This window comes from Carlito syrichta, unplaced genomic scaffold (genome assembly GCF_000164805.1).
Source record: "Carlito syrichta isolate Samal-C Ts95f unplaced genomic scaffold, Tarsius_syrichta-2.0.1 Scaffold120490, whole genome shotgun sequence".
Lineage (NCBI taxonomy): Eukaryota > Metazoa > Chordata > Mammalia > Primates > Tarsiidae > Carlito > Carlito syrichta.
Window position 1 is genome coordinate 335038 of NW_007064586.1, and position 12449 is coordinate 347486.

A 12449-nucleotide genomic window follows, 5' to 3' on the forward strand; every position below is an offset into this window, starting at 1 on the left:
GGGTCTCGAACCCGCGGGCTCAGGCAATCCACTCATCTCAGCCTCCCAAAGGCGCGGGATTACAGGCTGAGCCACTGAGCCCGGCTCTATTTTCCATTTTTTAAAATCTGGTTTTATTTATATTTTTTGAGTAAAGTAGCCAGAACAACAGGCGCATACTACCAAGCCCGGCTAATTTTTTGGATTTATTTTAGAGATGAGGTCTCGCCAAGTTGCCCAGGTGGGTCTTGAACCCTTGGACTCAGGCAATCCACTTGCCTTGGCCTCCCAAAGGGCTAGGATTACAGGCTGAGCCACCAAGCCAGGCTAAATTCTCTTTTTAATAGCCTCAGTGAGCTGCTAAAATCAGAAGGACCACAGAGCCTATAATTCTAGAGCAGAGAGACTCGTCAGAAGTGAGCTGACAATTGCAGCAGTGTCTCCCTAGGGCACTTACTGCTTCTGGGTTTGAGCAAGAGGCTGAGAATCCAAGCATTGCCCAGACAGAGGGCGACAGCTGAGGAGCAGGGAAGCTGGTTGAGTTGAGTGGCCTCATAACACTGGAGGGACAAAGGTGGGGACTTGCGAACCTTTAAGACATAATAAAATGTTCTCCTTGAGATGTTTACCACATTCTAAAGCCATGTAGAATCAGAAGCTATTAAAAAAAAAAATCTAAGCCTCAAACCTCTGAAAAGCAGAGTAGACTTTTTGGCTGATCGTGTGGATGATTCGAATTCTCAGGAAGGCTCCTTACGACAGGATGAAACAGGTAGCCTGACACGTGTCAAAATTGCAATCCAGCTAGCCGGGCTCGGTGGCTCAGCCTGTAATCCCGCGTCTTTGAGAGGCTTAGGTGAGTGGATTGCCTGAGCCCACGGGTTCGAGACCCACCTGGGCAACTTGGCAAGACCTCATCTCTACAATAAATAAAAAAAAAATTAACCGGGCATGGTGGCGCACGCCTGTAATTCCAGTTACTTGGAAGGGTGAGGCGGAAGGATCGCCAGAGCCCAGCAGGTCGAGGCTGCGGTGGCCGGGAGCAGCCACTGCACTCCAGTCTGGGCGACAGAGTGAGACTCCAACTCAAAAAAAAAAAGAAAATTGCAGTCCAGCCTCAAACCATGGAGTCCCTGACTGAATTGAACCGATCAGCTCCCAAGTTATCTGTCCAGCAAGGAAACGGTGAAAGAAAAAACATTATATGTTTCCCTACATAATTTCTTGACCTAATAAAAAGCACTAGCCTGTCAAAAACTATTAGAGTCATATTACATAAAACCAGATTTTGGCCAGGCTCAGTGGCTCAGCCTGTAATCCCAGCACTTTGGGAGGCCAAGGCGAGGGGACTGCCTGAGCCCGCGGGTTGGAGACCAGCCCGGGCAACTTGGTGAGACCTTGTCTCTACATAAATAAAAAATTAGCCGGGCAGTGTGCTCCTGTAGTTCCGGCTACTTGGAAGGCTGAGGTGAAAGGATTGCCGGAGCCCAGCAGGTTGATGCTGGGGTGGTTGTGAGTGTGCCACTGCACTCCAGCCTGGGCGACAGAGTGAGACTCCAGCTCAAAAAAAAAAGAGAAATTTTTGGGGGTATTTTATCTGATTTTTCTAGTTCCTGACTAGAACATCCTACTAAATATGGAAATCTCTAAGCACCTTTATTTATTTAATTAGATACAGGGACTCACACTGTCACCCAGGCTGGAGTGCAGTGGCATGATCATAACTCGCTGCAGCCTTGAAATCCTGGGCTCAAGTTAACCTCCTGCCTCAGCCTCTCAAGTAGCTGAGACTACAGACCGGTGCCACCACACCCAGCTATTTTTTTGGAGAGACGAAGTCTTGCCATGTTACCCAGCCTGGTCTTGAACTCCTGGGCTCAAACAATCCTCCCTCCGCAGCCTCCCAAAGTGCTGGGATTACAGGCATGAGCCACTTCGCCCGGTCTCTAAGCACCTTTAAGATGCTTCTTTTCTTTGACTGAACTTTGAAAGCTGACTGTCCCTAGGGGTTAATTTACATACCTTAAAAACATATTTCTGCTACCAAGTGAATAAAAGAGAAAACTATTTCTTCTATACTCACACCACTTCACTTCTGACACCAAATGGTGTGGGATTTTTTTCCTACACTGACCAATTCTTCAACACCAGCTGGGTGTCCTACGATCAATTTTGACATTGTCTACCTGGCGCTAGCATCAGGGCCCACGGGTTAAACAGGGCTCTGTCCCACAAGGCTGCTGCCACTGCAGATCCAATTGTAAGTTTGACCAACTAGATATGTATCAGGGATTCCCATGACTCTCTCCTTGGGTTCAAAAGACTGTCACTGAACTCAGGAAAATAGTTTACTTATTAGATAACTGGTTTGATATAAAATGAAACAACTCTGGAATGGCCAGAGGGAAGAGGTGCACTGGGCAAAGTAGGGAGAAGGGGCAGGGAATGTCCATGCAATCCCAGTCCTGCCACCCTCTCAGTGCTGTGCCAGGGTGTGGTCACCAACCTTTCTTTTTTTGAGTGTCTCACTCTGTTGCCCAGGCTGGAGTGCAGTGGCACAATCACAGTTCACTGCAGCCTTGACCTCCTAGGCTCAAGAGATGCTCCTGCCTCAGCCTCCTGGTTAGCTGGGATTACAGGCACATGCCATCACGCCTGGCTAATTTTGTTTTTGTATTTTTTGTAGTCATGAGGTCTCACTATGTTGCCCAGACTGGTCTCAAGCTCGTGGTCTCTCTCAAGTGATCCTCCTGCCTTGGCCTCCAAAATGCTGGGATTACAGGCATGAGCCATGGCACCAGGCCTGTGGAGGTCTTGTTACATATGGCCACTTGTTGGTGATTAACTCAATCTCCAGTTCCTTCTGCTCCCCAGAGGTCAGGGGCAGGGCTGAAAGTTCCAGCCCTTTGAATACATGGTTGGTTCCCCTGGCAACCAGCCCATATCCTCAGGCAATCCAGGAGCCCCCAGTCACCAGTCATCTGTTAGAACTAATCACTTTGGAGAGTCCAAGGCTTTTAGGAGCCAGATGCCAAGAATAGAGCAAAGACCAAATATATACATATTTTTGTTATGACACAATGAGAAAAAAGCAAAGTATTTTATGGCCTATTGCCAATAATCACAAGTGAGTATAAAACGCATACACACGTTGCCAAGGATTTTAAATGAGCGATGGGAGTAGGATTATGGCAATTTTTTCTTGCAAAAATGATTCCGAGCTGGGTGCAGTGGCTCATACCTGTAATCCTAGCATTTTGGGAGGTGGAGACGAGAGGATTGCCTGAGCGCAGGGGTTCAAGACCAGCCTGGGCAACTTGGCAAGACCTCTTCTCTACAATAAATCAAAAAATTTGCTGGGTGTAGTAACATGCACCTGTGGTTCTGGCTACTTGGAAGGCTGGGGTGGAAGGATCGCTGGAGCCCAGCAGGTTGACGCTGGGGTGGCCGTGAGCATGCCACCGCACACCAGCGTGGGCAATGGAGTGAGACTCCAACTCAAAAAAAAAAAAAAAAGTTTCTGAAGTGTTATTACTTTGTCTATTAGAAGTATGTACATAGGATCTGGGGCAGTGGATCATGCCTGTAATCTCACCACTTTGGGAGGCCAAAGAATCGCTTGAGTCCACAAGTTGGAGACCAGCTTAGGCAAACATAGCAAGACCTCTTTTTTACAAAAAAAAAAAAAAAAAATCTCAAAAATTAGCCAGGTCTTTTGGCATGTGCCTGGAGTCCCAGATACTCAGGGGCTGAGGTGGGAGGATCGCTTGAACCCAGAAGGCTGAGGCTGCAGTGAGCTGTGATTGTGCCAGTGCACTCTAGTCTGGGCTACTGACTGAGACCCTCTAAGAAGAAAAGAAAGAAAAGACATAGTATAATAAATGCAGATGGTAGCTTTGTTAGAACGTCAGAGCCTTTATTCTAGTGAGATGATTCAAGGCTGGGACCTTAGACATTCGACTGCTGTACCTTGCCTTAATGTGTGTTCAGATCGTGACATCTGCTCCCTATACTTCAACTCTTTCCACAGAATTTGTTCCAGGCTCCAAAAGCAGCAGTTGGCAAACTATGGCCCAGGGGCCAAATCCAGCCTGGTTTTGTGGCCCATGAACTAAGGATCATTTTTTATATTTTTACATGTTGGCAAAGAATCAAAAGGATGTTTGGTGACACCTGCAAATCCTATGAAACTTCAATTTCCATGTCTGTAGACACAGTCGAGTACATCTACACATATCATTTACGAGTTAGCTACAGCCGCCTGCATGCTTCTCTGTCACGGTTGCGTAGTTGCCCCTTCAGAATCTAAAATGCTACATCCGGCCCTTCACAGAAAAGGTTCCCAACCCCTATGCCGAAAAGTCTGCGAGGAACACGTTCCACAGAGTAGCTCTAGGGTGAGGGACTGATTGGATCCATGTCCCAGTCTTCACCTTCCAGGCATCCTTACCTTTGGCCCAGACACTTTGTCGTGCTTTCCTGCTTTGTCAGCTGGGCCCAGTCACATGGCTTGCTGTGACTAATGGTGTTTAAGAACTATACCACAAGCAGAGGCTTAGCTGGGAGCGCCTCTGGGGCTCCCTTGCTCTGTCACTATCATGTGAACAGTTCCGGGTTAGTTGGCTGGAGGCTGAGTCAAGTGAACCAGGCTCTAGTCATTTCAGCTGAGGTCATCCTAGGTGAGCCGACAGCCAAAGGATCCCGAGATCATCACAGCTGACCAGCCACAAGAGCAAGCCCAGTAGAAACACCTGGCCCAGCCCAGATCAGCTGAGCCCTGAGATACAAAGGCCAAGTTGTGGATTCCTGTTGTAGGTCCCTGAAGTGTGGTGGTGGTTTGTTACACATTATTTTGCCAGTAGGAAACTGTTACCTTGGGCCTAAGTTTCACAAATTTCTTTTGCCAAAACGTGTTTACTCTTCTGCGGGTAGTTTAGGCCTCTGACACGGAGAGTCTAAAGGGAACAGAGATGTCTGGAATTCAAATTACATCTTGAATGTCTGCAAAAAACCCTTGTCCTCATAATGGGGCTCAATAAATATCTGTATGGGCCACTGGGCCAAGCAGAAGCTGAAGCTAGAACTTGGCATGCCTCTTACCCGTGAAGACATCTAGCCAGCCAGACAGACTCCACCACTTATGGCAAAAAAAATTTCATTTATTTCCTATTTATAAAATGTGAAAAAGTGCTGTGGGTATAAAATCTAGTTGTCTGAAATGGGCTTGGTCAGGAGCACATAACTGACATACTGTTCTTCAAGTCTTCCAGTCACTGGCGGAAGGGAAGGGCTGGGGGTCCTTCTGTCCCAGGGTATGCAAACAGCTTCACAGGGGTAGGAGCCACCAAACCCTCTGAGGGAAAGAGAAGTCCCAGCCAATGACGGGCACGGAGCAGGACAGGCAGGAAAGGGGCAGGCCTGAGGCGGGAGCGAGGGGGCAGTGTGTGCTGGGGTCTGCTGCGACACTGGTTTGCAAGGGAAGATCTTCCTTCTAGAATGCTGGACATACCCAGCCGAGCCCCCCTAGGGAAGTCCAGCTGCTTCCTGGTACACAGGGCCGACCCTGCTTGCAGAGCCACAAACACGGCTTCCATGGCATCCGTGGGCGCGACGGGAGGTGGTCACCTGCGGACTTGCATGAACTCCTTGCGCAGCCACAAAGAGTCCTGGTAGAAGCGAGGGTCGCCCAGTCTCACGGCGGTCCGTTTGTAGAAGTAACAGTAAAGCACTGCTGCTGTGGGGGACAAGCAAGGAAGGTGTCAGGGCCGCTCCCAAGCACTCATGCCAGGCTTGGGACAGACTCTGATGAGGCCGAGGGGCCTTGCCTTGTGATTTCCCATGGTCCCTCAGAAAGGGCAGAGGGCAGTTGTCTCTGCTGTTCCTGGCGTGGCTGTCCCAACCATCCTAGGCCAGCTGTGACAGGGAGCCTGGATCAAGGCCCTCCCTGCCAGAGACGGCTGTGGGAGCCCAGTGAGGCCTGCCACTGTGCTGGGCCTTACCTAGTCTCTGGAATACAAACAGTGTCTGGAGTCCATCTGTCCACACGAAGCTGTTGGAGTCTTTCCAGCGCAAGTTCTGAGGAAGATATGAGGAGACAGAGAAGAGTCAATGGCACATGAGGCCCTCATGTCGCCAACCTGGTCAGCTACAGAGATGCTGCTCGCTTTATCTATTTTTATTTTTATTTTCTTTGAGTCTGAGGTCTCACTCTGACACCCAGCCTGGAGTGCAGTGGCACACAGGGCCGACCCTGCACTGCAGCCTCGACCTGCTGGGCTCAGGCGATCCTTCCGCCTCAGCCATCCAAGTAGCTGAAAGTACAGGCGTGTGCCACCACACCCAGCTAATTTTTTTTTTGAGTTGGAATCTCACTCTGTTGCCCAGACTGGAGTGCAGTGACCGCTCCCGGTCACCGCAGCCTCGACCTGCTGGGCTCCAGCGATCCTTCTGCCTCAGCCTTCCGGGTAGCCGGGATTACAGGCATGTGCTACCACGCCCGGCTGATTTTTTGATTTATTGTAGAGATGAGGTCTCGCTGCCCAGGCGGGTCTCGAACCGCAGGCTCAGGCAATCCACTCACCTCAGCCTCTCAAAGGCGCGGGATCACAGGCTGAGCCACCGAGCCCGGCTTCAGCTAATTTTTTATCATTTATTGTAGAGACGAGGTCTTGCCAAGTTGCACAGGCTGGTCTCAAAACCCTAGGCTTAGGTATTCCTCTCACCTCAGCCTCCCAAAGTACCGGGATTACAGGCGTGAGCTACCATGCCTGGCTGCCACTTGCTTTAAAACTGTGCTCACCTGACCCTCCCCTCCACCTTCCTTTCACCACCCAAGGAGTGTTTCCTGAAGGGGCCTCAGGCTCCCTTTCCTGCAGCAAAGGGAATATCCTTTGAACCCTGGCGAGGAAGTAAGTCATTTATCCCCTTCGCCCCACAGCCTTTGCCAAGGAGAAACACTACACATGATCACAGGAGCTCAGCTGGGCACTGTCTCGCCTTGAAAACTGCCAGCTCAGCTCCTGTCAGATAAAGGGGTCGGTGCACTCAGGGTTTAAGGAGATTAATGACTTAGAGCACGAAGTCACACCTCTTTGGGCAACAGGAACCACAGCTCAGAATCCTCCTCATGAAGCACCTAGAGACCCCAGCCCTGCTCGGCTTCCTTCCTGGGAGCAACACTCCTCTCTGTGGAATCACAGGGGTCACCCAACTTCACTGAGAAGGTGGCTTTAGTAAGAAGTGACTAGAGAAGCCTGAGGTGTTAAGTGTCCCATCAAAATGAGTCCGCGGAAACACGAGACACCCAAAGAGACAAAGACTCGGAAGTTGAAGACATCTGCCACCGTGCCAACTGGATCAGACCTGAGGCCCATCTTAGAACCAAAGGGAGACCTTCTGGAGGCTGGTTCTCCTCGTTTAAGTGGTAAGACTTGGCAGAGGGCGTGAGGCACTCTTGGCAGAGGGCGTGAGGTATATGTGGCACTCTTGCTTGGTCACTCCCCAAAACATCCATTGCCTATGGCATTGGCCATGGGACACTGATGCCCAAGACAGCTGGTGCCAATACCCACCCGGCCAAATAGCTAATGTCGAGACGTATTCAACTGCCCACTTTAGCCCTGGTAGGCCTGTCTGGGGCAAAGGTAAACCAGAGGTTCCCGAAGAGTTCCCTCGGCCCTCGGACAAGGCTGGTCTTCCACACTAAAGACTGGGCACAAGTGGCCAGCACCACTTGCGCTTCATCCGTTTCCTACTAAGGTTGTGTGAGGTGTTGAAGAATGAAGCTGGGTCCCAGGGAAAAGGTATTCCTAGTCCTTCAAGGATTCAAGAGTTTAGGCCCAATGCGGTGGCTCATGCTTCTAACCCCAGCACTTTGGGAGGCTGAGGTAGGAGGCCTGCTTGAGGCCCGGAGTTCAAAATCAGCCTAGACAACACAGTGAGATCCCCGTTTTCTACAAGAAATCAAAAAATTAGCTGGGTATGGTAGTGTGCACCTATAGTCCCAGCTACTCAGGAGGCTGAGGTAGAAGGATCTGAGCCCAGGAGGTCGAAGCTGCGGTGAGCCATGATTGTGCTACTGCACTCCAGCCTGGGCAACAGAGTGAGACCCTGATTCAAAAAAAAAAAGAAGTAGAGTTCAGAGTTCTGCTCTTACCATGATCCAGACATGAAGGGAGATGCTGAAGGCAAGGTACACGGCTGTCAGGATGATGGTCCCTTTGAACTTACGGAACAGGAGGCTGACCAGGCCAGCCTGGAAGACGAAGGTGTTGAAGAACATGAGGAAGATGATGATGATGTTGAAGAGGACTGCAATATCCTGGATGCTGCAGACACAGAAAACAAAGGACAGCCCAATGCAGGCCTGCATGGGACCCAAGAGCCGGCCCTGTGTCCTGAGCGACACCCGGAAGTCAGTCCTTCCCTGTGACACAGTCATCCAGAACCCACACAGAGACAGCATAGGTTTGGGACCCAGATGACATGAAGTAAAACTGTCCACTGGTCCCATCAGCTGAGTCACAGTCCACAGACAAGGCTTTCCTGCTGGGACACTTTTAACTCAGTCACGACAGTGGGCACTTCTGAGAAGCTGGCTGCCTTCCTACGTCCATGCCAGCCCTGCCCATCATCACATCGCTGGCTGGTCCTACCAGACAGCGTCTTCTGGCCAGATAACAATATACTTCCCTGATGCACGTGGCTATGCCTTTGTGCCATTCAAGTCTCAACTCAAGTGTAACCTCTCAAGACTCTCCTTTAACCGCACTGCCCTCCCCCCGGCAACTGCACCACGGCCACTGCATGACATCCCTGTGTGAAGCGAGCCCCGTTTAATGGTCTTGCTCCCCTACAGTGGAGACCCCATGAGACCAGGGGCTGTTAGCTTTATCAATGCAACCAGAACGCTGTCTGGCAGGTCAATGAATACTTGTGGAATAAAGGAAGGCCATGTCCAAGATGGGGGTTTTCAGCTTAGAAAGTGCCTCAAGGAGTCTATAAATCATTGGGAAGGATAAATGCCAAGTTTCCATCCTATGGGATTCATATATATTATTAATATGATTGCCCAGGCCAGGTGTGGTAAGCCTGTAATCCCAGCACTTTTGGAGGCTGAGGCGGGAGAATCACTTGAGTCCCAGAGTTCGAGATCAGCCTGGGCAACATAGGGAAATCTTGTCTCTACAAAAACATTAAAAAATTAGCCAAGCATGGTGGTGTACGCGTATAGTCCCAGCTAACTGGGAGGCTGAGGCAGGAGGACTGCTTGAACCCAAGAGGTTGAGGTTGGTGAGCCATGATTGTGCCACTGCAATCCAGGCTGAGCAACAGAGTGGGACCCTGACTAAAAAAAAAAAATCTTAAAAGAAAAATATGATCCTCTTTTTAACCTGCCATTTTGTAATCCTCTTTCACAACGAAGACAGTATTTCTACTCACAGATGGAGAATATGACAGGACCAGCATCTGATTCTCACTTCACATGTGAACTGCTGCCTTCATCCTCCACCCTTATGAAGTTTGCAAAAACAGGACCTGTGACCCTATCTGTGCACCGTGGAGAGCCTGGGACAATGTTACATTTTACTCTTCCCTGATCTCTCTATCTAGGAAGTACTTTTTAGTTGTGCGTGGGTTCAGCATTCCAGAGCCACCCGCTGAACTCACATGAAGAGCACCAGCTGGATGACAGGGGCCATTCGGAGCAGCTCCGAGAAGGAATTGACGAAGAGGTCATAGGACAGCAGCAGGAACTGCAGGGCCAGCACCAGGCTGTAGTTGTTGGTCTGTAGCATTTGGCTTCTCCTTTCTTGGGCCCCACGGGCACATTCCACAGTTCCCCAGAAAACAGCTCCCGATCTCCCCCCCACCACAGAGGGAGAGACTTCTTGTTCCTCTGAATCAGAGCTGCTTCCCTTGCTCTAAAGTGAGGGCCTGCTGGAGCAAAAAGTGAGGCAAGGTTAGAAACGGATTAATACAAAAAACATGTATGGAGGACTACTGGGTGCCAGGCACAATTCCAGGCGCTTGGGATAGTTCAGCGAACAAAACCAACAAACTAAAAAACCCACAAATCATTTATTCTAGGGCTCGTCACCCTCAAACCTGTCTCTGGAACTGTCTAAATGCAGACCTCTTACCAACCAAAGGCATCTGGCGGTATTACAGAGAAGTGTGGACACATAGTAGTAGTAATACTAATAATAGCATCACTTAGCATGTGCCAGGAACTGTTCTAAGCACTAAGAATAGTAAAAATAATGGTAATAGCAGCAACCCCCTATATACCATTTACAATGTGCCAGGAACTATTTTAAGCATTAAGATGATTTAAACTTGGCCAGGCTCGGTGGCTCAGCCTGTAATCCCAGCACTGTGAGAGGCTGAGGTGAGTGAATTGCCTGAGCCGCGGGTTCGAGACCCACCCGGGCAACTTGGCGAGACCTTGTCTCTACAATAAATCAAAAATTAGCCGGGCATGGTAGTGTGTGCCTATTGTTCCGGCTACTTGGAAGGCTGAGGTGGAGGGATCGCTGGAGCCCAGCAGGTCGAGGCTGGGATGGCCGGGAGCATGCTACTGCACTCCAGTCTGGGCGACAGAGTGAGATTCCAACTCAAAAAAAAAAAGATTATTTAAACTTCACAATAACCTCATGAGGTAGAAGATACATTATTTTCTCCATTTTACAAATGAGGAAACTGAGGCCCAGGGAGGTAAAATAATTTCTCCAGGGTCACATAGCTAGTGAGTGGTAGAGATGGGATTCAGATCCAGGCAGTCTGGGTCCAGTCTGTGCTCTTAACCACTGCATTAAGCTGCCTCTTACATAACTCAAGAGCTGAACAGCAACGGTGGGAAAAATGTCGGCACAGAAGTGGCAAGAGCTGTCGGTAGAAAAAGCAGAGGAAATCGTGCCCTCCTGTAAAACTCTGTTTAAGGTTATGGCAGCAGCACTGTGTCACCAGGTAAGTGGAGCTGGGCCTTCATTTTCATATATTCCAAGTCCCTCAAGCTGCTCTGGGGGTGTCCTGTGACCCTGTAGCTGGATCAAATCTATACACAAATTTCAAAATGCTCTGGAATGTTAGAGAGTGACTAGATTAACATCTGTAAAATGTTTTGTTATTTGCGAGCTCTTTTCATATTTATAACCTTACTTCATCCCACAACCATCTTGAGAAGCAGCCATGATAATGCACAAAATCCCCATTTTACAGAGGCTGAGAGGTTATGGCACCTCCTCCCCCTCACCTGATGGAAAAGTCCCACCTTACTGGATGTCTGAACCGGTTTTTTCGGACCCAGTTTCTCCATTCACTAAAGAACACCGACAGTTATCCATCCCTTAGGCAGGTCCCAGCACCATGACAACCTTGTCAACCAGGATCATCTCATTTAACCCTCGCAACAACGAGGCAAGGTGGGACCTGCCCCCCATCTACAGGCAAGGACGCAGGGGTCAGAGTCGAAGTCACGCCTCCAAGTCGCAAGCGAGCAGAGCCAGGATTCATAACGAGGTGTGACGCCAAATCCGTGCTCTTTTTTTTTTGGCAATTCACTCGCCTCGGCTTCCCAAAGCGCTGGGATTACAGGCTGAGCCGCCAAGCCCGGCCAAATCCGTGCTCTTAATTAACCACGACTTCACAGGCCACACTGGGGGCTGCTGCGAGGATCTGTCACCCAGAAACGCCCATCGCTCCCTCCGATCGTCTCCCCGCTCAGGGCAGAGGAGATTCGCAAGCGAAGGAGGCGCTCTTCCCCCTGGGTCCACCGCTACCTGCCGCCTTCCCTTTGTCCCCGGAGCAGCACTCCTTACGCTTCCCAACCCACTCGGAAATGGGATTCACCTGGCGAAAGCAACCAAAAAAACACCCGAACGCAAAACAATAGCAACAAAACCCTGACGCCTGGTCACTTTACCCACTCCTTATCAACAACCCTCTCACCTCCAGGACCCAACGTCGGTTGTCATGGGGACATCATCCTGGCTTCCGGAAAACGACTTTAAGTTCCGGAAATGGATGGCGGCCGCGGGCTCCGGCGATGCAGGGTTTCCCGCTCCCCTCTGGCCAGCCCGGCCACCATGTTTGAAGCTGGAGCGGGCCCGTCCCGCTCCCGACCCTCCCAGCGCCGCCGACCGCTCAGGCCTCCCGCCCACGCCGCGCGAGGCCTTGTCGAGGGCCGGCCGCTGGCGGGAGGCTTCGCGTCCACCCGAGCATTTCCGCTTCCTCGGGATGGGGGCGGGGTGGCGGACAGGGCACTTGCATCTCAGCACTGCTGGGTCCGGAACCCGGACCTGGGGAGGAACCGTCCGCGGGGGAACCGGAGTTGCGGGGACCAGCACGCTGGGAAGCAGGCGTCCCCGGGGCTCCGGACTTCATTTCCCAGGAGGCCTTGCGCGCGACCGAAAGTGCCTGGAGCCTATAAAGGCGCGAGGCGGCGCTGGCCACCCCATTTTAGGGCGGTG

The 12449-nt window shown here is 50.7% G+C and overlaps 1 protein-coding gene across 3 annotated transcripts; it reads right to left on the reverse strand.

Moving 5' to 3' along the window:
• Positions 1-5117: 5117 nt before the first annotated feature.
• TMEM138 (transmembrane protein 138) lies at positions 5118-12044 on the reverse strand. 3 transcript variants are annotated; one of them, XM_021707553.1, is made up of 5 exons: positions 11929-12044; positions 9649-9915; positions 8135-8306; positions 5979-6054; positions 5118-5713 (listed from the first exon to the last, which is right to left on the reverse strand). In XM_021707553.1, exons 2-5 carry the CDS (start codon positions 9774-9776, stop codon positions 5601-5603), a joined length of 489 nt encoding a protein of 162 aa, XP_021563228.1. In that variant the 5' UTR covers positions 9777-9915; positions 11929-12044; the 3' UTR covers positions 5118-5600. The 3 variants fall into 3 exon arrangements, with proteins under 3 accessions (XP_021563228.1, XP_021563229.1, XP_008046250.1); XM_021707554.1 differs by having other exon boundaries at positions 5118-5710; positions 9649-9918; XM_008048059.1 differs by having other exon boundaries at positions 9649-9918.
• Positions 12045-12449: the final 405 nt, after the last annotated feature.